Raw genomic sequence first — 27,174 nt, forward strand, 5'->3', positions numbered from 1 at the left:
TTAATATAATGACAATGGTGGTGAGTTTAAAGGAAAGCAATTTACTTTGTATTCCAAACCGGATAAATTTACAGAGACTTGCACGATTCTGTGCCACACTCATCTTCAAGTGTTTAATAAAGAAAAATACCCTCGAATCATATAAAACACACAAGAGAAACGAAAGGGTACAACACTATTTAGATGATTTTACCTAGCAGGGCCTCAAATTTTTGGGCGACACTAATCGATTGTAAGCTAAGAAGACGACAAGGAAAAGAAGACATCTGGCTATTGACTCTGGAGATCTGGCCTAAGTACAAGTCTAGTGATGAACGGGGACATGGCTGCAAGAAGCGCTTTGGGACACTCTTCGTGTGGTAGATGCCCACATCCTGAGATTGCTACCAGTCTCTGTTGTTGACAAGAATGAATGTCAGTTCCTATTTTTACATGAAAACAAACCGTAGCTGGCATAAGAGAGCTTGTGTCAGAAAGAGGGACTTACAGAGTTTAGAAGTTTAGAAGCCATTGCTTGGGAGGACTTCAATGGCACAAGGGCGTCTTCGGCCCCAGCAATGACTAGCACTGGCAGGTTTTCCACAGCCTTCAGAAGCGAAGTTGCATTTTGAGGTGCAAGCACCATCTCAGATGAGAGTCTACCTATCTCATGTAATGCCTCATCCCAGCCTTCTACGTGTAGTGGGGCCTGACAAGAGGGAAGCATATTATTTGATACATGTCCACCAAATTTGTAAATATTTGTAGACATCTTTGATGTATAGTAATGAAGGAGATAGGGTACCTTGTACAGCCTTAGGACGTCTGTAGTCATCTTGGCAGGATCATACCAAGCGCGGCGATTCACCACCTGAGCTATCTCAGTGCGTAAAAGAGGGCGAACGAGGTGCTTCTTCCCTAGTGAGGTGTGCAGAAGTATTCTTGCAAAAGCTGGAACTACTTCCCTTGATAAGCCAGTATTAAGCAAGACAACTCCTTTGACCACGACCTAGAAATATCAGCACCAACTAGGATTAGAAAGGAAAAGAGATAAGCCTGGAAACTATACATCTGATTAAAAAGTCTACTCACTTTGATGGGATCGTTTGTTGTTATCAATCTTTGTGCAGCTTTGAGAGCAAGTAGACCTCCATCATCATGACCAACAAATACTACTGAAGAAAACCCCATCTCATAACAGAAAGCAATAAGCATCTCTACCTGGAAGATCCAGATATTGTTTTTGTCAAAGAGACAGCCTGAGAGAACACAAATCCCCAATTAAGGTATAATTTCAATATTGAGAAGACAACTACCTGATTTTCGAGTGTATAAGGATTGAGCAGCTGTCTTTCTTCCAAATCATTCTTATGTGGCCTGGCTGTTAATCCCCAACCAGGCCTATCAAATGCAGTGACAACACAGCCAAGCTGCTGAGCCAGTGAACCCATCACATGCCTCCAAGAAAACACTCCTCCTCCAAATCCATGAACCAGGACCACACCAAACTGACCACTTTCACCCAAGTTTTGCTCCTCAGCTCCAAAATTGAACACATTCATGTTATCCTCTAGGCTCGTTCCTTCCTGAATTTCTTTGAAAAGTAGAGGGGAAGTAGGAGAACCATCAAGAAGAGGGTCGTGCAACGAAGAATTGTTAAACAAACTGCTGTAGCTCCTGTGGTGATGATGATGCTGGCTTTTCGTAACCATGCTCGACACTTTCCTGTCAAACTTCAACCTTCCTGCCATTGTCTCTGGCGTATTGTAACTAGAATTGGCATCGAGAACATTTGAGGAGATAGACTGCCGAGGTGAACCAGGTGCACAAAGCTTATAATGCACAGTGAGCCCTCGGATTGTAATGAATAAACTGTCAACATCAGCAAGCAATCTCACTGGAAGCTCTCCTTCATCATGGGACAAAGGCTTTCGCCTTGCTTCTCCATCAAACTTGGAGGCCTTGCCAACCACAGGAGTGGGTGACCGCGGGACTTTCTGGTGGCCAGAGAAGATGCTTTTGCATGAAAGAACCTGTCACACACACTCCTTTTAAACCAAAAGAAACAAAGCAAATGACCGCTATTTACGAGATACACGAGAACGAAAGAACAAAAACTCACAGCTTCAGGGTCAACTCTGTGATACAAAATTTTCCTCCTTGCTCTGCAACTTGTCCTGTATGCTACAACCGTATGACCAAGGGCAAAAACCACAGATGAGAGGAACAAAACCGGCATCCCCCACGACTTCTTCAGGTGGAGCCGTTGCCTAGATGGAGAGAACGAGGCTTCGTTGTTGAGTTGAGAATTAACAGTGAAAAGGCAAGCTTTAACTGACAGAAGAAGAACCGAAACTACAGAACACAGAGATACAGTTCCAAGGTAAGGACCGTGCGAGAGGGCAGGAACGTCCGAGAGTAAATAGACACCTGTTCACGAAATATACAACTATGATCATTAAAAGAGCAGACTTGATAATCAATCATTCCCATCTATGAGAGCTAATTCAACACATAGAGCATGAGCAGTAACAGCCAAAGACCAAAACTTTAATACGACAAATTCATAAAGATCAAACATTTGCCAAAACAAGAGCAAGAAAACGCAATGTTATTTCCTTACAGATGACAAGGAAAGATCTGGCAACGGAGACGATAGGAATATCAGTTAGAGATCTCTTGAAACCGTATCGCCTCAGATGCTCCTTGGCGCCGTAACACGTCACGCAAGTAAAGCTCGACAACAAGAAGCTCGGGACCAACACATCACCTATAGCTACTAACAATGGCAAGGACGAAACTAGCAGAGAAGCCAACATTGCAACCATGAAGAACACCGTCCTCAAACATCTTCTCGCCTTTTCAACCAAAAGCCAACTTTTTGCCATCCTCTCCGATTGGAGAACTCCGCTTCAATCGGGTCAAACCCCAATCGGACGGCTCTAAATCCTCCTCCTCACGGACCTCACCAATTCAAATATACAATGTGCCTCCAATAGGGGCTTAAAATTAACCAAATCAGATATTTTCTATGCCGGAGTTGAAACCCTAGATAGAAGGAACAGGAACGACCAACAATCCAACGAATCCGGGTAAATTCGAGATAAAAGTAATGGTTTTGCCATCAACCGGCGACAGATCGGCGGTGAACACGATGATAAATACTAGTCTCTTTTCACAAACGGGGAAGAAAAAAAGAAGGATCAAAGCTCAGAAGGTGACGCCATTGCTACGATTCTGATAAAGAGATTGAAGCAGAGAGATTTTCAGAATCGCAGGAAAGGCGAAGAGAAAAAAACAAAATTAACTTTTTGGTTTCTCTCCAGAAACAAAAACCTCCGTTTTCTTCTGTTCTTCTTCTTTTTTTCTTCTTCAACCATTCTTTTTTTAATAACATTAATTAATATTGCACGACGTGTTATTTTATTTTTATTTTTTTGGTTAAAAAATCATACTATAAGGAAGTGATTACTGTACTTCTCAGTTTTCAGTGTTTTAAGAATTACTAATATTAGTTGACTAAAAATAATTTACACAATTATAAAACATGCATCTAATTTGTTCAGTCTCGAATAGCCAGTGATTAATGTATTTTAATTTCTCTTGTTTACGAATTCATAACAAAACAGAATTAAAAAAAAAAACTTGACAACTTGGTCTGAGCCGTCTCTGCTGGGACTGCTGTCAAATCTTTTCTATGGACAATTCTACCCTTTGTTTAAAGTTTAATAAACATTATATATTCGAGAAAACAAAAAAAAAAAACATTTTTTTCTTCTCTGTTGCCGAAAGAGTTTTCGCACTTTATTCCAATTTGTAATACAGCTTAAAGAAATTAGTTATTTGTAATTATTTAACCTAAAATTTTATCCTCCTCGTAGTATACTTTAGTTAAGCTGGTAATAAAGTGAGTAAATAAATAATAGATACCGCAAAGGCGCAAATATCCGAATATCTATTTGTGACCTAATTTTCCTATTATAAAGAAAGGTTATTTTTGTTGTAAGATAAGTAACTATTCTGTTTTGTATCTATTCTGTACCTTGTAAACTTTTATGATATCAATATATTTGATTTGCCGAAAAAAAAAAAAGATAAGTAACTTTCCTAATATTGAAAAAAAAAACAAACTTTACTAATAATAATATTGATTTGTAGTTGTAGCTAACAAAGGAAAGCAGCTCGGCCATAACAAATTTATCTATCGACAACTACAGCAGCGCACCAAAAAAACATATTAAAAAGTCGTATGATAACATGTTTACACGACCATCGTTAGAAAATAGAAATGCGATATATATATATATATATATATTTTTTTTTTTGAAATGCAATACATTTACGAATATCAAAAGTAGTCTCTTCTTAGTAAGAAAAAAGAAAAAGAAGTGTTTGTTAATCGGACAGATTTAATATTTTTCTGTAATGAAACAAAAGTGAGGAATCGACGGTTATACAGAAGCTTTGCTGAGGTTGCATTGACGAGTCGGGTCGTGTTTTTTTGTTGCCGTTAATTTTTGAACATCCGGCTACGATATAATTCACTATTTTAGCTACAAAATAGGACCAACTTTTCAAAATTTCAAATCAATCTCTTCTTTATAAAAAAAAAATGTTCCGTTTATAGAGGGACCCAACAACAAACAAAAGCAAAAACTTTATGATATTTGAATGGACACATTGTAAATTTGCAAAAAGGATGGAATTAAACAAGCTAACCCGGCGTCCCGAGTCCATCTTTTTTGACTCTCCCTTATTAAAACTCTTTCCCTTCTCTCTACAACAAACTCGCCGCTGGTTTTGTCTCTCCGATCGGCGCGTGTGGGCCACCATAGCCACGGCGTCGGTTGGCTTTTCAGCTTTTGTTTAGTTAACTAGTTCTGGGTTCGTGTGTGGAGAGATCTGTGGATTGGTTTCGTTTTTCATTTCCTTCTCAGATTTCTCTCTTTTCAGATCTAGGGTTTGGTTGCTTGGTTTTTATTACAGGTTCTTATTTCTTATTTGCCTGAGTTATCCCTGGCCCTAACCGCAATGGCTCTATGCCACCCACTGTCGTTGTGGTGGTGATTCGGTTTGGGCGACCTAATTTTCAGGTTTTCTCACACAGCTTCAACAAACGGATCTAGGGCGAGATCCGCCTAGGTTTCGGTCCTTATACCGGTTCACGTCCAATAGTTGACATTCTCGGCCCGGCGATTCCGACGGTCTTTGCAAGTTTGGCCAAGGTTCCACCGTCCCGCCATCCAAGATATTCCAAGGTTTTTCTTCTGAAGACTCTTAATTAACAAGTGAGGCATGTATATCGGAGACTTTCTGGGTGGTGGCCAGCTCCTTCGTCGACTTCCTGCTAGTTTTGCGATTTCGGTTGGCTCGGACAATAAGGAATTTGTATCTTTGTGTTGAATCATTTCAATCATGTTTAGATCTTTTTAGTTTTAGTTTTTCTCTTTTGTTTGTCTCCCGTGTTTGGGGCTCAGTTTCTGGGGGTTAGAATCCCGCCGGACTTTGTATTCCGACAACGTATTTCATCTGTGATATATAATATTTCAGACGAAAAAAAAAAAAAAAAAAAAACAAGCAAACTGTTATAGAACTTGTTGTTCTTATTAGTATTAATGAATGGAGTTCGTTACATATTTATACATGATGAGGGGAGACAAATCCCCATTGGGCTAGTAAACCCTAAAGCCCAAAAGCCCACTAAGATAAATTAGACCATCATAAGGAGAATCATAAGAATATGGACATGGGCCTTCTAGAATATGGATTAGGCCCAACGGTTATGGAGTCCATCCGACCATGCGGTCTATAACACTCCCCCTTGGATGACATAACCGTGTAGATGCCAAAGGATCTCAGTAATACGCTCGGGGATGCTGCCTCATTAAAACCTTACCAGGAAAACCCATTGGGATAAAACCATGGTTAAGGAAAAAGAGTACAGCACGTATTACTCCCCCTGTTTTGGTCATCCCTGCAAGTCCTTAAGTCTCCGCATTCCAATTTGATGCGTGAGCTTCCTTAATGTCGATGTTGGTAGCGCCTTGGTGAAGAGATCGGCTGAGTTGTCGCTGGATCGAACTTGTACCACTCGAACTTCTCCATCCCTTTGCAAGTCATGCGTGAAGAAGAACTTTGTTAGAATGTGCTTCGTCCGATCTCCCTTGATGTAGCCGTCTTTGAGCTGAGCGATGCAGGCCGCATTGTCCTCGTACATGATCGTTGGTTCCTTCTCTTCGTCCATGCCACAACTGGACCGTATGTGTTGAGTCATCGACCGCAACCATACACACTCTCGGCTGGCCTCGTGTATCGCTAAGATCTCCGCGTGATTGGATGAAGTGGCTGAGATGGTTTGCTTCATTGAACGCCATGAAATCGCGGTTCCTCCGTGTGTGAATACATAACCTGTTTGTGACTTACCATTATGCGGATCTGATTGATAACCTGCATCAGCAAAACCAACTAAACCTTCTTTGTTATGGTTAGCATAAAATAGACCCAAATCAACAGTTCCTTGTAAATAACGTAAAAGATGCTTAATCCCGTTCCAGTGCCTTTGGGTCGGACATGAGCTAAATCTCGATAGGAGGTTCACGGCAAAACAAATGTCTGGTCTAGTGTGGCTAGCCAAGTACATTAACGCTCCTATGGCACTGAGGTATGGCACTTCAGGACCGAGAACTTCTTCCTCATCCTTCTTTGGACCGAATGGATCACTATCCAATCCGAGGCTTCTCACCACCATTGGGCTGCTCAATGGGTGGGCCTGGTCCATATTGAATCTCTTGAGTACTTTTTCAGTATATGCCTTTTGATGCACAAGGATTCCATTATTCACGTACTCAAGTTGCAATCCCAAACAGAATTTTGTCTTGCCTAGGTCTTTCATCTCGAATTCTTTCTTTAGATATTCGACTGTTTGGGCGATTTCCCCAGAGGTTCCAAGGATGTTCAAATCATCCACATATACTGCTATTATCACAAATCCTTTGTTTGCGAATTTCTTTATAAAGATACATGGACTGATGGGATCATTTTTATAACCTTCTCTGACTAAGTAATCGCTTAATCTATTGTACCACATGCGCCCACTTTGTTTCAGTCCATAAAGCGATTTGTTCAGCCTTATGCAGTATTGGTCCCGAGACACTTTCTTATCTTTATCTTTGAGCTCAATACCCTCTGGTAATCTCATATATATTTCGTTATCCAGTGGACCATATAGATAAGCGGTCACAACATCCATTAACCGCAAATCAAGTTTTTCTCTTATTGCCAGACTTATTAAGTATCTAAAAGTCGTTGCATCCACCACAGGGGAGTATGTTTCTTCATAATCTATCCCCGGTCTTTGCGAGAATCCTTGTGCTACAAGCCGTGCCTTGTGTCTCACGATTTCATTATTCTCATTTCTCTTCCTTACAAAGACCCATTTGTGTCCTACTGGTTTTATCTCAGATGGTGTCCTTAATGTCGGACCAAACACATCTCTTTTCTTTAATGAACTTAACTCCACGTTTATGGCTTCTTTCCATTTTAGCCAATCTGATCTTTGAGTGCACTCTAATATAGACGTGGGTTCATGATCCTCATTTATTTCAATTGCTACCTTATATGCAAATATTTCATCGATGTCGACATCTTTTCGGTTCCATTTTATTCCAGACATGATATAATTTATTGATTTCTCTTTATCATCTATCCCTTCAGGACCATGAGGATTGGCGTCCCAAATCTCTCTATTCGGTTCCTTAGGGTCTGCCGCGGCCATGTCTATGGTTTCCTTCACCTCGTTTCCTACTGCACCTTTCTTTGATTTTCGAGGATTTTTATCTTTGGAACCTATTGGTCTACCACGTTTCTTACGTGCGTTAGACTCTGTAGCAATTTCATTGATTCCCTTTTGGATATCAATACGTACTGGTGCATTACAAGCTGGTATGTACGATTTTGTAACTTTCTTTGGGTCAACAAAGGAATCTGGCAATTCATTAGCTAGCTTTTGCAAATTTATTATTTTCTGGACCTCTGATTCACATGCCAGAGTCCGAGGATCTTGCCAATTCAAGGATGTTTGATTCCATGATATTTCTTTAACCAGCTTGTTCGTCTCTCCACCTAAAGTAGGAAATTCGGATTCATTAAATTGACAATCCGCGTATCTAGCCTTAAATAGATCACCCGTAGTTGGCTCTAGATACTTAATAATGGTGGGAGAATCAAATCCAACATATATTCCCATCCTCCTTTGAGGTCCCATCTTTGTTCTATGTGGTGGAGCAATCGGTACATATACGGCACACCCGAAAGTCTTTAGATGGGATATGTCTGGCTCATGACCCATGAGTAATTGGGATGGTGAATATCTATGTTCACTAGATGGCCTTATGCGTATAAGCTCTGATGCATGTAAAACAGCGTGTCCCCAAGCGGCTACTGGGAGCTTCGACCTCATGAGTAACGGTCGAGCTATCAATTGAATTCGTTTAATGAAGGATTCCGCTAATCCATTCTGTGTATGTACATGTGCTACGGAATGTTCCACACTTACCCCCATGGACATACAGTAGTCATTAAATGCTTGGGACGTGAATTCACCGGCATTGTCTAGACGTATAGTCTTAAGCGGAAAATCTGGAAAGTGGGCTCGCAGTCTTATTATCTGGGCCAATAACCTAGCAAACGCTTGGTTTCTAGTAGATAGGAGACAAACATGCGACCATCTTGTCGATGCGTCAATGAGGACCATAAAGTATCTAAACGTCCCACATGGTGGGTGTATTGGTCCGCATATATCCCCTTGTATCCTTTCCAGAAAATTTAAGGTCTCTTTATTTACCTTAGCCGGTGATGGCCTTATCGTGAGTTTCCCTTGTGAACATGCTTCACACGTGAGATTCTTAGGGATAACTCTTTTCCCTTTTAGGGTGTGCCCCTTTGAATTAGTTATTAGTTTACGCATCATACAATGACCCGGATGGCCAAGCCGGTCATGCCATAAAGTGAATTTCTTGATGAACTCTTTGTTCATTGCCATATTAGCTTCGATCATATTGATTTTAGCATAGTAGAGACCAGTGGATAATGCGGGTATAGTCTCTAGGACTTTCTTATGTCCTTGGGTGATCTCAATTATATTTAGGAATTCTTTGTTCCCTTCACCCTTTGTTTCAATATGGAAACCATTTAATCTTATATCTTTGAAACTTAGTAAGCTCCTCTTTGAGCTGGGTGAGTATAGGGCATCGCTTATTTCAAGATGCGTGCCCTTTGATAAAAGGATATGGGCTTGACCGTGGCCCTCAATGAGACTAGCTATACCCGCTATGGTGCTAATATTGGCATTTTTCAATGTTAGATTTATAAAGTATCTTTTGTCTTTTAAAATTGTGTGGCTCGATCCACTATCCACCACAAGTATATTCTTGTCATCGGCCATTTCTAATATTGACAAGAAAATATGTCTTAGATAATAAAGCAAACGATTATATTAAAAGCAAATTAAACTTAAATTTAAATCCAAGACATAATAGTATTCAAAAACATAGAATAGAATTCAAAGACATAGAGCATGAAAACATAAAGCAAATTAAAGCAAATTAAAACACAAGATGTCGAATTTAATTTTCCTCTCTTAAGCAATCCGAAGTCTCATACTCCAATTGGTCATCGTTCTCATGGTCGAAATCTCCATCACCATCGAGATGAGCCAAATTGGCTTCGGGATTCTTCTTTATCATTTCTTGATAAGCATCGATTAGATGTTTAGATGTCCTGCACGTCTTAGCCCAATGATTGTCCATTCCGCATCTATGGCAAACGGATTTGACCTTGTGTTGCGGTTTGAAAATTCCGCGGCCACGACCTCGACCATTGTTCCCACGGCCTCTACCACCATGGTGGTTTCCTCGGCCGTAGGAGTTATGGTTGCTGCGACCACCACCACGTCCTCTACCACGGCCACGACCGTGATACCCTCTATGGACGTAGTTGGTTTCTTTGGTCTCTCGAGGTTCTTTGGCTATTTCGGCCTTATGGGCTTCCGGCAACGGTGTGGATCCTGGAGGTCTCATCGAGCTATTCATTAGTAATAGCTCATTATTCTTTTCAGCAAGGAGTAAGCAGGAGATCAAACTTGCATATGTTTTGAATTTCATTCCACGGTATTGTTGCTGAAGTACCACGTTATTAGGGTGGAATGTTGAGTATGTTTTCTCAAGCAAGTTATTATCAGTCACCGTTTCACCACATAGCCTCAGGATTGAGACAATCTTAAAAAGCTCGGAGTTATACTCCTCCACGGATTTGAAATCCTGGATCCTGAGGTTTTTCCAATCATATTGGGCTCTCGGTAAGAGTACCGTCTTTTGGTGATCGTATCGATTCTTCAACTCGATCCAAAGATCGAGAGGATCCTCGATAGTAAGGTACTGATTCTTAAGGCTCTCTGCTAGGTGATGGCGTATAAACGCAATCGCCTTAAACTTCGACCTCTTCTCACACTCATTGTTTTCCATAATGCACTCGGCGAGATCTTTGGATTCAAGGGCTATCTTAATGTCCAATGCCCATTGTAAGTAGTTGTCGCCGGAAACGTTGAGTGCAGAAAACTCGAGGTTCTTTGTTTTCGACATCTACAAGCAAAAGAAGATTGAGTCAAAATCATGTAATCGTTAATGTCTTGTGGTATTAAAAACCAAACATGAATCGATTTACTTAAGGATTTGACTTTCCTCATAGGGTTAAATTTCCTTTTCTAAATATTTCCTAATTAGGGTTTAGGGTTTTAAGGTTTCCTATTTTATTTGAGATTTTAGGGTTTTAGAATTTCCTATTTTATTTAAGATTTTAGGGTTGTTAAGATATTCTATTTTAACTAGGATTTTAGGGTTTTAAGATTTCCTATTATCCCTAAGATTTAGGGTTTTAAAGATTTCCTATTATCCCTAAGATTTAGGGTTTTAAAGATTTTCTAGATTTTAGGGTTTCCTATTTTATTTAGGATTTTAAGGATTTCCTAGATTTTAGGGTTTTAAAGATTTCTTTTAGGATTATCTTTTCTAGGTTTTCTAGGGTTCATGCAATTTTAGTTTTAGGGTGATAAGCATGTAAACAATCAAAGGAGCAAACAATCTAACAACCTAAAACAATCTCAATCAAGCCGTTTAAACATATGGAATTTTCGGATTAGGTTCGTTTTAGTTTTAGGTTTTTTTTTAGATCTTTAAAGTTTCGGATTAGCTTATGAATTTTCGTTTTTGTGATTTAAGGTTTATACAATAAAACTTCTCTAGCAACTTAGGCGAGTTTAGTTTAAGCAATAATCAACCTTTCTCTAGCAACCTAAACGATTCAAACAAACGGATCTTACAAGCAATAGGATTACTTTAAACATTCAAGGTTCGTTTTAGGTTTCCACCGTTCGTTAGATTCAAGTTCATGATCAGTTTTCACAAGCAAAAGCAATCACTTAAGCAATCAAGATTCGTTTTAGTTTTCCACCGTTTGTTAGGTTCAAATTCATGATCGGTTTTTCACAAGCAAAAGCAATCGTTTATACACTACAGATTCGTTTTTAGGTTTCCTCCGTTTGTTAGATTCAAATTCAAGATCGGTTCTTTAGCTTTTAGGGTTTTGGTTTTTACCTTTCACCTTTTTGGGGTTGTATGGATTGGAACCGGGAGCTAAAGACCTCGGTTATCAAGCTTATCACGAACGTGTGGTGTTAGGAGGAGATCGCCGATCAAGGAGCAAAGCGAGTAGTCGGCGGTTTGGTAGCTTCAAGCGGTGGACGAGCTCGGCGAGTTTAGGTTTAGGGTTTTTAGGGTTTTTTTGTTAAGAGCAACTCGTGCTGATAACGTGTTATAGAACTTGTTGTTCTTATTAGTATTAATGAATGGAGTTCGTTACATATTTATACATGATGAGGGGAGACAAATCCCCATTGGGCTAGTAAACCCTAAAGCCCAAAAGCCCACTAAGATAAATTAGACCATCATAAGGAGAATCATAAGAATATGGACATGGGCCTTCTAGAATATGGATTAGGCCCAACGGTTATGGAGTCCATCCGACCATGCGGTCTATAACACAAACCCGGTTGCGAGGGAATTATTTATGGGCTTCATAATTGGGTTTAAAAGAGAAAGCCCAATTTGTTAAAATATACTAGGAAGGAGGCTGGGCTTCACGTGGGTAACTTACTACTAGACCTCTGTATTCTTCTGAATCTGACATATCGCTGAATTTGATGCGACGTGGAGCTTAAGAAGACGCAATTCATCAAAATGAGCCCCACTTTCTTTCTTTTTTGTTTTGGAGTTTTTCTGATTTGAGGGGAAAGAATCAAAGATGAAGGGATCTTCACAGTCCCAACAACACCCCATTGGAGCCATTTCCCAAGTTGGTTACACGTATATCAAAGCCCTCCTCCCTCGTTTTCATCAAAAATCTTATCGATTCATTAGCTTTTTAGATCTCTCTTTGTTTCTTGAGCTCAATTTACAACACTGCTAATCATCTTCTTCTTTTGGAAATAAGTGCATAGCAAGATTGAGATTCATTGGAAACATCCAATGCTAAACTTATAATAATACCCATCAATTTGTAAAAGAAAGTAAAACTTTGATACATATTACCAGTGGATTTCAGATAAACTCATACAGTATGATAATAATTTCTAGAATTTCTTAAATGACTAGACATCTTTTTGCCCTTTGAAACATTGACGATTTGCTAACAATGATTGAAATCAAATTTATGCAAACCATATATCCTCATGCTCTTTTTTTGGGTCAACATACATTAGGGTGTTTTCTATTGCTGCATTTTCGGCAAATCAAAGAGGCTGGTTTATGTCTACTAAACACAAAGGTTCTCATAGTTATATAGTATACTTTTTTGTCTCAATAATTCTATTAAATAAAGTAGAGGAAGAGAATGATGCACGCCAGTGGAGCATTTTTATTCATATAAAATCGCTCTCTTTAGTGGAAATATACATGCCTTAATTCTCAATAAAAATACGATTCTATTGGGCACAGTTTAAACAAGTTGCAAAAATTTTATAATACTATATATCAAGTCCATTGACGAAATAATGTATGTGAACTGTGAAGTAAGCACGTCATTACACAAATATTCAGACCAATTAATTTTATTAATTACAAGGATTAGCTTCGAACATTTAGACGGTAAGAACCCAGTTTTAGGGTTTATTTTTTTGTCCTCGGTGCCAAAATCCGCCCATTTCAGATATTATTTCACTCCCACTGTCTAAATTAAACAACAACTCTCTTCTCTTCTCTCTACCCAGAGAGAGTCACCTTATCGTCTCTCTATCTCTTCCTTCCTATATCCCCTTGCTCTCTGGGTTTTTGCTCAGTGTTCAAGAGAGATAGAGAGATGGAAGGTCTGATTCAAACCAGAGGAATTCTCTCTTTACCCTCGAAACCCATCGGAGCGAGAAGGCTTCTCCAGCCCTCTCATGGCTTAAAGCAAAGACTTTTCACCACAAACTTACCTGCCTTGTCTTTATCCTCTAATGGGCACACCAAATTTCAAGCCTTTCAGTCAACCCCACATGGGATTTCTGTTTCCCACAAGGAGAGAAGCAGAGGATTCATCTGCAAGGCGGAAGCTGCGGCGGCCGGAGGTGGAAATGTGTTCGACGAAGGAGACACGGCGGCGATTTCGGCGTCGCCTAAGATTTTTGGTGTGGAGGTTACGACTTTGAAGAAGATTGTTCCTTTAGGGCTAATGTTCTTTTGCATTCTTTTCAATTACACAATCCTTAGGGACACGAAGGATGTTTTGGTGGTGACGGCTAAAGGAAGTTCTGCTGAGATTATACCCTTTTTGAAGACATGGGTGAATCTTCCGATGGCTATTGGCTTCATGTTGCTATACACTAAACTTTCCAATGTTCTCTCCAAAAAGGCTCTCTTTTACACTGTTATTGTCCCTTTCATTGTCTACTTTGGAGCCTTTGGTTTCGTGATGTACCCTCTCAGCAATTTGATTCACCCTGAAGCTCTTGCTGATAAGCTTCTTGCAACCCTCGGCCCCAGATTCATGGGTCCTCTCGCAATCATGCGGATTTGGAGTTTCTGTTTGTTCTATGTCATGGCTGAGCTTTGGGGTAGTGTTGTTGTTTCAGTTCTCTTCTGGGGATTTGCCAATCAGGTGATTACACTTTTCTTTTTCCTGCTACTGCTAGTCATAGACTCATGGTATAGCTTTGATAGTCCTTGAAGATTTGGAACCCTTTTGAGTCAATATATTTGCTATGTGTGAATTAAACTAGCATGCAATCTTGTTTGGTGGCAGATTACAACTGTTGACGAAGCCAAAAAGTTCTATCCTCTGTTCGGACTAGGGGCCAATGTTGCACTTATTTTCTCAGGAAGAACTGTGAAATATTTCTCTAATATGAGAAAGAATCTTGGTCCTGGAGTTGATGGCTGGGCAGTTTCATTGAAAGCTATGATGAGTATTGTCGTGGGGATGGGTCTCGCCATCTGTTTCCTCTACTGGTGGGTGAATAGATATGTGCCCCTCCCAACCCGTAGCAAGAAGAAGAAGGTAATAAAATGGCTGAACATACAAAATACTAATGGTTGTGTGTAATTAAACATGCAGCTTATGAGGTTTCTTCTGATTTGTTACAGGTGAAACCACAGATGGGAACAATGGAGAGCTTGAAGTTCTTGGTGTCATCACCATACATTAGGGATCTTGCTACTTTGGTGGTTGCATATGGAATTAGTATCAACCTTGTTGAAGTCACATGGAAATCAAAGCTTAAAGCTCAGGTTAACAAAATCCTAATGCAAAAATTATTACTTACTACTACTACTACTACTATACTTTTCATCTAAGAACCTGAAAATCCTTTATTTGAATGCAGTTCCCTAGCCCGAACGAATATTCAGCATTTATGGGTGACTTCTCGACCTGCACGGGTATAGCAACGTTCACAATGATGCTTCTAAGCCAGTACGTGTTTAAGAAATATGGTTGGGGAGTAGCTGCAAAGATCACGCCAACCGTTCTGCTATTGACCGGCGTTGCCTTCTTCTCGCTGATACTGTTTGGTGGCCCATTCGCACCACTTGTTGCCAAGCTTGGTATGACACCGCTACTCGCAGCTGTGTACGTTGGTGCCCTCCAGAATATCTTCAGCAAGAGCGCCAAGTACAGCTTGTTCGATCCTTGCAAAGAAATGGCTTATATCCCATTGGACGAGGACACCAAGGTTTCTCACTTATTCTCTTCAAGAAAGTAGTTGCATTCTTTTGATCTTAGGTTTTTACGGGATGCGGTTTGTGCCATTGATTTACAGGTTAAAGGCAAAGCTGCAATTGATGTGGTCTGCAACCCATTGGGGAAATCAGGCGGTGCTCTAATCCAGCAGTTCATGATCCTTACGTTCGGGTCACTCGCTAATTCCACACCTTACCTTGGAATCATCCTGCTCGGTATAGTCACTGCATGGTTAGCCGCGGCAAAGTCACTGGAGGGACAGTTCAACACTCTGATGTCGGAAGAAGAGCTTGAGAAGGAAATGGAGAGAGCTTCATCAGTCAAGATTCCTGTTGTATCTCAGGAGGATGCGCCACCAGGAGAAACTACGAGCCAACTATCGGAGAAATCTAGTCCGACTGGCATTTAGACTATGATTGAGAAAAGTGTTTTGGGGATTGGTTACGTGAGTGAGGGTTTTAAGGTTTTGGTCTGGAGTAAGATTTTGATAGTAAGAAGACTATAATTAATCATTTAGTTATATGCTTTTTTCGTTGTTGTTGTTGTTGTTGTTCTCTTGATTACCAATACGAAACTAATAAAATTTTCAAGTTCAATAATCTTATCGTTCCTCTCTGTATTGATTCAGCTCAATGTATATCACATTTGAATCGTTATTGTGATATTAGAACTAGAGAACTAACACTGAATTTTTTTTTATTTTTTTTTTTGTCAATCACTAACACTGAAATTAAGTGAACAAAATTTTGAATAAACTAAAACGACACAGTTTTGAAGTGGAAGATCATCCGTTAATTAAGAAGAAATTTGTCGACTTTATCTTGTTGCCTTAAAACCCCAAATGTAAAACCTCAACGAGAGTGACCATGTTCTTCGCTCTGTCTCTCCTACGATGGCGTCTTCTGCTCAAAGTCCTCACTTTTATCTCAATCCAGGCAAGTCCAACTCTTTCCAGAGCAAAGTTCATAAACACAGAAACGTTAATTTCTATTGGAATTTTGGATTTCGGAAACTTTTCTTGAGAAAATCTCGAGGACTATCTGTTCTTAGCTCGAGTTCTAGCAGTACCCACTTTTCGAATTCTCAATTACATGGGCTTTGCGCGAATGGGAAGCTGGAGGAAGCTATGAAGCTTCTCAATTCTATGCAGGAGTTGCGGGTTGCGGTAGACGAAGATGTGTTTGTGGCTTTGGTTAGGCTGTGCGAGTGGAAGAGAGCACATGAGGAAGGTTCTAAGGTTTATTCTGTTGCTCTCAGTTCGATGAACAGTCTGAGTGTTGAACTCGGTAACGCGTTTCTCGCTATGTTTGTGAGGTTTGGTAATTTGGTTGATGCCTGGTATGTTTTCGGTAAAATGTCTGAGAGGAACTTGTTTTCTTGGAATGTGTTGGTTGGTGGCTACGCAAAGCAAGGCTATTTCGACGAGGCGATTTGTTTGTATCATAGAATGTTGTGGGTTGGTGGTGTGAAGCCTGATGTCTATACGTTCCCTTGTGTATTGAGAACCTGTGGAGGTATTCCTGATCTAGCTCGAGGAAGAGAAGTTCATGTTCATGTGGTTCGATACGGATATGAATTGGATATTGATGTTGTAAACGCTTTGATTACTATGTATGTGAAGTGTGGTGATGTGAAGAGCGCAAGGTTGCTTTTTGATAGAATGCCCAGGAGAGATATAATCTCGTGGAACGCAATGATCTCCGGGTATTTTGAGAATGGGATGGGTCATGAAGGATTGAAGTTATTCTTTGCAATGCGTGGGCTTTCTGTTGATCCTGATTTGATGACCTTGACAAGTGTTATCTCTGCCTGTGAGCTTCTTGGAGATAGAAGGTTAGGAAGGGATATTCATGCTTATGTGATAACCACGGGTTTTGCTGTTGACATATCTGTCTGCAATTCGTTAACGCAGATGTACTTATATGCTGGGTCATGGCGTGAAGCTGAAAAACTTTTCAGCAGAATGGATTGCAAAGACATTGTGTCATGGACCACTATGATTTCAGGCTATGAGTATAATTTTCTGCCCGAGAAGGCCATAGACACTTACAGAATGATGGATCAAGATTCTGTGAAGCCAGACGAGATAACAGTAGCTGCTGTTCTATCTGCTTGTGCTACTCTAGGTGATCTTGACACAGGTGTTGAGCTCCATAAGCTTGCGATTAAGGCAAGGCTCATATCCTATGTGATTGTTGCAAACAATCTCATTAATATGTACTCAAAGTGCAAATGCATTGATAAGGCCTTGGACATCTTCCATAACATCCCCCGCAAGAATGTAATATCTTGGACATCGATTATTGCAGGGCTTCGACTCAACAACCGGTGTTTTGAGGCCTTGATATTCTTCCGGCAGATGAAAATGACGTTGCAGCCAAATGCAATAACCTTAACAGCTGCATTAGCAGCTTGTGCTAGAATCGGGGCTCTGATGTGTGGGAAAGAGATTCATGCCCATGTACTGAGAACAGGAGTGGGGCTTGATGATTTTCTTCCAAATGCACTCTTAGACATGTATGTACGGTGCGGGAGAATGAACATTGCTTGGAATCAGTTCAACTCACAGAAAAAAGATGTCTCATCATGGAACATTCTTCTTACGGGATATTCAGAGCGGGGTCAAGGGTCGGTGGTGGTAGAGTTATTTGATAGAATGGTCAAGGCCAGAGTAAGGCCAGATGAGATTACATTCATCTCATTGTTATGTGGTTGTGGCAAATCCCAAATGGTGAGACAAGGTTTGATGTACTTTAGCAAAATGGAGGAATATGGTGTTACCCCAAACTTGAAGCATTATGCGTGCGTGGTTGATTTGCTAGGCCGTGCAGGCGAGTTACAAGAAGCACACAAGTTTATTCAGAAAATGCCAGTAACACCAGATCCAGCCGTATGGGGAGCTTTGCTTAACGCTTGCAGGATTCACCACAACATTGATCTTGGTGAGCTATCAGCGCAGCGTATATTTGAGCTGGACAAAGGAAGTGTTGGCTATTACATTCTGTTATGTAATCTGTATGCTGATTGCGGAAAATGGAGAGAAGTTGCAAAAGTGAGGAGAATGATGAAAGAAAACGGGCTAACAGTTGATGCAGGATGCAGTTGGGTTGAGGTAAAGGGTAAAGTTCATGCCTTTCTTAGCGATGACAAGTATCATCCTCAAACAAAAGAGATCAACACTGTTTTAGATGGGTTCTATGAGAAAATGAGTGAAGTTGGGCTAACTACAAGTTCAGAATCGAGTTCTATGGATGAGACAGAGATTTCGAGAGATGAGATATTCTGTGGACATAGCGAGAGAAAGGCCATTGCATTCGGTCTGATCAACTCGGTCCCAGGAATGCCTATTTGGGTAACAAAGAATCTCAATATGTGTGAAAGTTGCCATGATACAGTAAAGTTCATCTCCAAAACAGTAAGAAGAGAAATCTCGGTTAGAGATTCTGAGCATTTCCACCACTTTAAAGATGGAGAATGTTCATGTGGAGATTAGAATGGAAAAAAAGGAGGAATACACACGTCATGGGATTGTTAAGGTCATTACACAGGAAAACTGAATTATACTTGTCTTTGTTTTATCTGTAACACTTATTCTAAAATAGGAACTGCTCTGTATGTAACATTAGTTAGAGGCTTCAATCTACACCCAGTGTTGTTGATCATCCTTTTATTTATCAATACGGCATTACAAAAAAGAGAAAGAATAACATATAAACTGTTACAGGAAATAGAATTGCAAAAAATAAACTGTCTATCGTTTTTGGAAATTGAAACTCTTGATTCCAACAGCAAAGATAACGGCAAAGAGCATTGGGAAGATGACGTTCATGGCGGCAACAACTCCCAAGAAACCTTCTCTATATCCGTAGAAATCTCTAATGAATTGCTTCACACTCGTACCATCCGCCATAGGTTCCGTAATATCACCGAACTGTGATGCGATTAATCCATACAATGTCCATGCAACTGGGCAAAGCCAGTAGTACCATTCCCACCATACCGGCATACTCTGTTTCATACAAAAGTTTAGGGTCAAAACGTAAACTTAAATAAGTTAATGACCCATTTTGAAATTAAATAATAAGGGTGTGGTGGGACTTACGGGACGAGGGATGAGGAAGCCGGAGAAGAGATTCCAGATGCCGTAGAAAGCGGAGGAGACGACGGAGGCAATGTGGTGGTTAGGCGTCATAGCAACAGCCATCATGCCGTAGAAGGTGAAAGTTAAGAATGATCCGTACATAAAGAAGAGGTACCAAAAGAACTTCACCGCCGTCCACTCGAATCCTATCATCGCGTACACTATGAGACCGTACACCACCGCTTGCACGAAAACGTATGGGATCTCGATGAAAACCTGGAAAAATCCGAAGAATGAATTTGAGGATTCTTCATCGAAAAATTGTGAATCTCATCACTCTCTCGGATGTTTTGTTTTAGTACCTGAGCGAAAGCATAAGGCATGGCGGAGTACATTCCGGCGGCTTGTTCTCGGTAAAAGACAGTTCTTTCGACGTTGACGACTGGTTGCACTGATGCGGCGTTTTGTAATCCGAGGAAGAGAACAGCTGTGTACATTGAACCCATTGCATTGGATAAATCCTGTGTCGTTTTCCTGCAGGTGACAAAAAATTCGAATTTGGTCAGTAAGGAGTTTTGTTTCGTCTTGGAAGTCTTGAATTTGCTGAGTTTTTTTGCTTACGTTTTGCCTCCAAGGTCCCAGAACATTGTGCCGAACATGAGAGCAATGCCGATTGTGAAGAGGAATCTCACGGCGGTGTAAGGCGGGTTTCTCCAGTAGGACCAGTGTTGTTTCCATAGAGAAGCCATACATTGTGTCCAGAACGATTGTGAGTATTGTGTTGGGAAATACAGATCCTTTGATCCTGGAGCTGGCTGGCTCAGCTCCTTGATAAGCTCCTTGTTTCTCCTATAAGAGAGAGAGTTATTGGTGAGATCAGATTCTGCCGTTAATTGTGTACATTCTTGACTGTGAATGTATACTTACTTGTAAAGTTCTGAATTTTTATAGAGTTGGGCGAAATCGACTCCTAAAGCCGCTTCTTGAGATGTGTTTGAGACTTCAAGCATCCAGGTTGCTGGGTTGTACCCTTCTGTGATCTTGTTGATTCCTTGAATACTCTGTTTCAGAGTCGACATTTTCAGTCCATGTTTTGCTGGTCTTCCAAACAAATTCAAGTATAGTGTGATTATTTCAGTCGAATATATTACCTCGAAATAGTTGATCAAATGGGTTGATTCGTGGCCAAGAGGTCCAACGTAGATCTCCTCACCTCCACGCTTAAGTAAGAACAACTGCATATATGCGTATACCCGAACATGTTAATAAATGATTAAAAGTTCTTTTTAATATTTGTTTTGAAAGTAATTTTTAAGTACCTCATCGAAGGCTTCAAATATGTCGATGCTAGGCTGGTGAATGGTGCAGACGACAGTTCTGCCAGTGTCAACCGTGTTCCTCACAGTCCTCATAACGATGGCAGCAGCTCGTGCATCCAATCCTGAAGTAGGTTCATCCATGAAGATGATGGAAGGGTTTGCAACCAGCTCCACCGCAATGGTCAGTCTCTTTCTTTGATCTGTTGACAAACCGCTCTCACCAGGTAGTCCAACCAGTGCTTGCCTCAGCGGCGTTAACTCCACCAGCTCCATCACTTCCTCTATGAATATCTGTACCAAACAAACAAAAATTGTTAGTATAGTTTTGATTTCCTCATTTTACTTCTGGAAATGATTATGTCTCTGAATAACCTTTCTCTTGTTTGAATCAACTTCTTTAGGTAATCGGAGCCAGGCTGAGTAAACCAAGGACTCGTAAACAGTGACATGTGGGGAATGGATATCAGTTTGTTCACAGTATCCTGAGATACGGGCAAATGTTTGTTGATTCTTAGGGTAACCGGAAATGGTGATGTTGCCATCAATATAACCACCGGTTTTCCTTCCGGCAAGAACATCCATCAGAGTGGTTTTGCCAGCTCCAGAGACACCCATGAGAGCCGTAAGCACGCCTGGCCTGAATGCACCATTAACACCTTTCAACAGGACAAGTCTGTCTTCTTGTGTGCCTTGCTCTATCATTTCCTGTGAAAAAGAATCCACAATAAAGATCATTATGAAGTTACTTGCATTAATAATGATACGAAATCCTCGAGCAAAGTTTTTTACCTGGGGCATGTCAACTGAGTATACAACATTGTCGAAGGTAATTGAATGTGGCTCAAATGGAAGCACCATTCCTCTTTTCTTATTGGCACTAGCTTCTACTACACCTTCTGTCCGAGCCGACTGAAGTTCTGTCTCATCACTCGCAGGCTCTTCTGCAATAACAGCTTGAGGCTTTCCCAAGGCTGTACGCAAACAAAGTTCACAGGGATTTTTTATTTTAAGAAAACAGCTTTTGTATCAGAAGATGTGATCAAGCAAAACGGAATGATTACGTACAGTTTAGAAACGTCAGAGCCAGCGTGAAACCAAAATTGAACAACACGACGAACCCAAGTAAGGCTCCAGTTCCAATCCAGTACCAGTATGCATGTGGTAAGAACCCACGAGACTTAAGGAAAGTAACTCCAAGTGTTTCGCTCGAGTTTGGGACAGCCTGTAATACAATCAACCTATCAGTCCTGTCTAAAAGAAATACCAAAACCATGGAAAATGATTTCCGAATCTGGAGTGGACAGAGGAAGGTGGTACTTACTCGACTCCAGCTGTGTCCGAAGAACTCGTTGGCCAAGATCGCGTTCTGTCCGTACATTATTGGGGAGATCCAGTAGCCCCATATCCACCACTTCTTAATGTCGTCTGTTTTGATCAGGTTAATGTGAAAGAAATGATGAGCTTTTGATGTGAGTATATGAGAAATTGGATGCAGACACATATGCATGAACACATACCTCGTGAAAGTACCACACCACCCAAGGCAAAGAAGACAAGCATCGCAAATGCGCCAAATGTGTTTGCAACGATCATGTTTCTTCCCAATGCTGCCACCATCTTAAACAATGCTGAAGCCATCTGGTTCATGAGCACGAGCAGAATATACTGCTTAAACAGCCTGCAACAAGAAACCAGAAGAACTCTTAGCTCCAAGTATCCAAATTGGCCATGTTTAGTTGTTTAGTATATTTATATACCTTCCAACGTTGGGATCAAAACCGATAACGTAGTAAGTGATGAATGTTGTCAGAGCAGCTTCAATGAAGCTTATAGGGATCTTGAGGAGCCAAGGAGGCAGAGAGTACACCCATGCAGGGTAGAAGAGGAGATCTCGTTGTTTGTAAAACACAGGAAGTTTTGCAATGGTCATTGAAAGTTCAGACATTCCATTGAACATGAGCATCATAAGGAGGAAGAACAAGGCTCCAGTGTAGAGACTCCCATCCACCACAGTCTTCTTTTGCATCTCTGTCCGAAAGAACAGCGTCATTGTCAAAAATGCCATTACCAGCAGCTGTAAACACAAGGAAGCAAGCAACAACATTTCCATGAGTCTGTCTTGAAGACAAGGCAAGGTGATTTTATTGCAAGATGTGGGGAATTGGTACTATGTGTAATCACTTACTTGTCCAAACTTGAAGTAGTAAACAAAGGAGTTTCTTTTCATGAGTAAGTATTCTCTGGAGAAGCTGGTCTTGACAAGTTCTTTAATCCCAACTCCGTATTTCTTGGTGGTTAGAGCAGCCGGATGGCTCTTTGTCTTGTCAAATGGCAAAGCAAGCTCATCTCCGATTCTCCGGCCAACGTGGAATGATTGAAACGCCTCTGCAAACTCCCTCACTCTAATGAACCTGTAAGGCTCATCACGTCGTGCCCAGTACTGCATTTGGTCTTTCTTTGATGTCACCTGAAAGAGTAGTGATTGTTAAAGTATAAGACATGGAACAAAATCGCTCATATCATTGTGTTCTTATGATAAAAGTCTTACTTCTTGGAGGAAATCAGCGACCCCTTTTCTTGGAGGACATTTGAATCCCATGGTCTCAAAGAACTCCACGACGTAATCACGAGGGCCCTCGTAGATGATCTCGCCTTCTGCAATGAGAATGATATCATCGAAGAGATTGAATGTCTCTGGCGCAGGCTGAAGGAGAGAGATCAGAGCTGTTCCATTGAAGATATGAACATAGTTTCTGAGGGAATTCACTATCTGGTATGTCGTTGAGCTATCTAAACCAGTTGATATCTCGTCCATGAACAGAGCCCTAGACGGTCCAACAAGCATTTCACCAGTAGTGACACGCTTCTTTTGTCCTCCAGAAATGCCTCTCAACATATCATCGCCGACCATAGTGTCTGCGCAGACCTCAAGTCCTAAGATCTGTAAAATTTACAAAAGAGTTTAGATGATGTCAAGCACAAGACTTGATAATTCTCTTATAAAAAAATGTTGGAATGAAACTATACCTTGAGGATATAATCTGTCATCACATTTGTTTTTTCACCTGCTGTTGACATTGCCTGTAATGGAGGAATTAAGTTTTTTTTTTTTTTGGTCAAAGTGGAATAATGAAGTTATGACCTAATTGTGTTCTCCAAATTCTTACAAAGTTGGAAGTGTTTCGGGAGTGAGATAACTAACCTTCATGAATACATCAACATCAGCGTCAGGTTTGATGTTTGCTTCTTTCTCTCTTCTTGCCAATTCAGTCAACATGTCTAATGTGTCACCAAAACATCGATGGTTAGCAAAATCAACATACCGAATAGAATGTTTTGAGAAGATAGAAATCGAGGAAATGTTCAAACTCACCATAACGCGAACCGACACCTTGGAAGCGAGCGGCATAAGCAAAAGTCTCTCGAACGGTCATTTCACCGATATGAACATCGTTTTGGCCGATATACGCAGCTGTTCTTTGTGGCACAAACTCGTTCATTCCATGACCATTGTATGTCACTCTTCCAGTTTGCTACAAGATCAAAAAACGAAATTTATAATTGATTCACACATATCATATAGACAAAAGGATAAAAAAAACATACATGAAGTTGAAACAGAGAGAGGGAGGGAAAGTTGGTTACCTTTAGTTCAAGATCAAGCTTTCCCGCCAAGGCAAGCAAGAGGGTCGTTTTCCCAGAACTTGGAGGACCCAAAAGCAGAGCCATCCTGTAGAATTCAAAGATGGGTCAACAAGTTCTCAAGTATTTTTAACAACTTCTCAATATAATATAACTAAAATACTTTTGAAGATTTTAAAATGGTTAACCGGAATCTGAAAATTCACCTGCCAGGCTTGACGATTCCGCTGACGTCGTTGAGTATAGTGAACTTCTTCTTCCGGTTCGGAACAAGATGCAGAGTATTCAAGAACTTCTGTTAATGTTATCGAAAAGTCCACTGTTAGAGATCTTGTTTTTGTTTGAGTATATAAAACGAAGAAGAAGTAAAAACGCATTCTTACATCACCAAAATTGGAGATGAAATTAACGAACGTAGGCAAAGCCCTGCCTCCAACATGAACCTCTGCTTCAACTTTTAGATGATCAAACCGAACTTCTATTGTCGGAAGATCGATTCCAACTCTGTTATTTTCATTATTACACAAAATATAATTTAAGTCCCGAGATGAACATTAAACAAAACAGAGCTCCTCTGTTTCGATTGAAAGCTAAACTAAAAGGAGAATTTTTTATACCTATCGATACGTTTCTTGAGTTTCCAGAGGAGTTTCTCGTGCTCATCGTCACCGACTTTGATGAGCCTCTCTAGCAGTTTCTTCGTATCTTGAAACCCAAGCTTTTGAATATCGATCTCGTTGATAGCTCCACCGGCATGTGAGGCAGTGAGAATTCCTTTCCTGAGACGATCAAAAGTGGGAAGCTTCTCTAGAGCAGCCCATCTCAAAGCTTCTTCATCGTCTTCTTCTCTAGATGACCTCGAGAAAATCTCCATTCCTGAATCTTTCCTCCACACCGATGAGTTTCTTCTCAAACTATTACTCGCTTTCTGAAAACTAGTTCCCTCCATTTTGTATCCAAGAAATCAAAGCCTTCTTCTTTTTCTCTTCTCTCTTTTTGTTTTTGTTTATGTCAGATCAAAGATTTAAAGATTTAAAGAATTAACCAATATAAAATGGTTTAAGGAATAAGCTTTTAAAACATATGAAGAGAAATTGTTGATGGAAGATGAAATGAATGTTGGGTTTGTGGTCCGTATATATATGCATTGAGGAGATTTCACTATTCGTAATTTAGGGGCACATGCATGTCTCTTCTTCACCAAAGTGGAAAAATCAGAGACGGAACGTGACGAAGAAATTCTACGCTTTTTCCTTGCTTTTGAATTTACGAATAAGAAGCAACTATTACGTCAGCTGTGACTCTTCTGTCTGGGAAATCTAGAAGGAGCCCTACTGCGTCACACGTTAATTAAAAAGTAATTAATTGATCCCACACTAAAGTCAACACTTTTCTCAGGAATCATCGTATAGTGTGAACTGAATATCTTAAATGGTTTGAACATAATCATGTTTTTATTTCATCATGCATTAATCATATTGTCCTGTTTTATTGTCTTTGTCATTATAAATGCAACCATAAAACTTAGATTTGAGCACACAGATCTTTACTAATATAAAAACATTAGGGGGTTCAACTAACCATATTACGCTGCCGGAAGAAGTATTACTACTAGTATGTTTCAGTGATCAAAATAGCTGAAAATGAATACAATTGTTAGGCTATATCAATAAATATTAGATACATATAAACTAAATTTACATGGTGTAGAAAAATGATAGAAAATAGTGAAATTGGATTCCTTAACCATCTTTTTATTCTTTCAACGGTAAAATTCGGATTCTCTCAAATGCTATAAACTCCAATTTAACGCTTAGAAAACGGAGTGTTACCCGAAAATTTACTATTAGCATGTAAATGATTAGTTACTTATCCTAAAATTAAGTGTTCCACAAGAAAATAAGATTAAAGATAAATGCAATATAAGAATTCAAGGCGAGAAAAGATGTAAAATAGTAACGTGAGGAGAAAAGATAGATAGTGAGAGTTTTAGACGTTGAAGATTCTCGTTAAGTTGCCTTAGCAGCCCTCTTGTTCGTAGTCCACCATTTTTAATTGAATTGTATCCTCTTTGGACTTTTTATCTTGAAATAATAAAATAATAGTCTTAGTATCTTCTTTTGATTTCTTAAAACTAAACTGCATTTTAAAAGATAATCAGATAATGTTTATGTGTTTGGGTTTTAGTAGGTTATGTGTAAATATAAATTGACTTCTCAATTTAGAAATTAAGTATATATACTAGTAAAGTAGTAACCAGGATCAGGATAGTCATAAATAAAGATTTTTTTTTTTTAATGGTAAACATGTGTAAAAAATAAGTACAGTGCAGTTGACCGTTTTTTTTAATCTTTTTTATTAGTCTGAGTCGAAGATTCTAATTGGACCAGGAATTGAAAGTTGGTCTTCGTTAACATGCTCAAAACCCCTAACGAGACCACCACTTTCTTAGAAGTTGCCATTTTCAAATATTCCAATTTTATCGAGAACGTCCTAAACCGGAAAGTCGCTTAGGCGGATGAAACCAATTAATTATTGGTAGGCCAATAATTAACTAAAACAGGTGATTTGGTACTTGTTGCGAATCATATTTATTGGTCGAACATTCTGTTCCTATCTAATTTGTAGGTGTGTTACAAAACTCAAACGGCTACCGTTCTCTTTCTGTTTGGTTCTATAGTGAAATACTATTTCATCCTTGTTTGACGCCTTACTAATATTATCATGCTCCATATTTAAAGCATCCAAAATGTGAGTTTAACTTCTGAAAACCTCCCTGTATTATTTTTGTTACAGTACCAACAGAGCCGGCTCTAAAAATATTGGGCCACAAGCCGGAAAAAAATTATGGCCTATAAACTACTTTAAAAACAAAAATAAAAATTA

At 39.9% G+C, this 27,174-nt stretch overlaps 4 protein-coding genes across 4 annotated transcripts; 2 read left to right on the plus strand and 2 right to left on the minus strand.

Moving 5' to 3' along the window:
• Positions 1-25: 25 nt before the first annotated feature.
• LOC9326169 lies at positions 26-3,345 on the minus strand. The gene is made up of 7 exons (XM_021012356.1): positions 2,603-3,345; positions 2,102-2,409; positions 1,296-2,012; positions 1,072-1,200; positions 785-988; positions 488-688; positions 26-393 (listed from the first exon to the last, which is right to left on the minus strand). Exons 1-7 carry the CDS (start codon positions 2,865-2,867, stop codon positions 271-273), a joined length of 1,947 nt encoding a protein of 648 aa, XP_020868015.1. The 5' UTR covers positions 2,868-3,345; the 3' UTR covers positions 26-270.
• Positions 3,346-13,192: 9,847 nt separating this feature from the next.
• LOC9328933 (ADP,ATP carrier protein 2, chloroplastic) lies at positions 13,193-15,855 on the plus strand. The gene is made up of 5 exons (XM_021012267.1): positions 13,193-14,166; positions 14,311-14,565; positions 14,652-14,795; positions 14,891-15,238; positions 15,326-15,855. The coding sequence occupies exons 1-5, from the start codon at positions 13,387-13,389 to the stop codon at positions 15,653-15,655; spliced, it is 1,857 nt and encodes a 618-aa protein (XP_020867926.1). The 5' UTR covers positions 13,193-13,386; the 3' UTR covers positions 15,656-15,855.
• A 204-nt stretch (positions 15,856-16,059) lies between these two features.
• On the plus strand, positions 16,060-18,908 carry LOC9326170 (pentatricopeptide repeat-containing protein At1g15510, chloroplastic). Its single transcript, XM_002890062.2, has one exon. The coding sequence runs from the start codon at positions 16,139-16,141 to the stop codon at positions 18,737-18,739; it is 2,601 nt and encodes an 866-aa protein (XP_002890108.1). The 5' UTR covers positions 16,060-16,138; the 3' UTR covers positions 18,740-18,908.
• Positions 18,888-25,397, minus strand: LOC9326171 (ABC transporter G family member 40). The gene is made up of 22 exons (XM_002892825.2): positions 24,906-25,397; positions 24,672-24,792; positions 24,495-24,583; positions 24,292-24,376; positions 24,020-24,179; positions 23,849-23,925; positions 23,674-23,727; positions 23,195-23,587; positions 22,832-23,113; positions 22,404-22,720; positions 22,164-22,324; positions 21,968-22,071; positions 21,712-21,868; positions 21,436-21,617; positions 21,019-21,351; positions 20,647-20,937; positions 20,479-20,562; positions 20,255-20,388; positions 19,949-20,176; positions 19,690-19,861; positions 19,349-19,603; positions 18,888-19,255 (listed from the first exon to the last, which is right to left on the minus strand). Exons 1-22 carry the CDS (start codon positions 25,235-25,237, stop codon positions 18,998-19,000), a joined length of 4,269 nt encoding a protein of 1,422 aa, XP_002892871.1. The 5' UTR covers positions 25,238-25,397; the 3' UTR covers positions 18,888-18,997.
• Between the last annotated feature and the right edge of the window lie 1,777 nt (positions 25,398-27,174).

Source organism: Arabidopsis lyrata (assembly GCF_000004255.2).
Source record: "Arabidopsis lyrata subsp. lyrata unplaced genomic scaffold ARALYscaffold_1, whole genome shotgun sequence".
Taxonomy (NCBI): Eukaryota; Viridiplantae; Streptophyta; class Magnoliopsida; order Brassicales; family Brassicaceae; genus Arabidopsis; species Arabidopsis lyrata.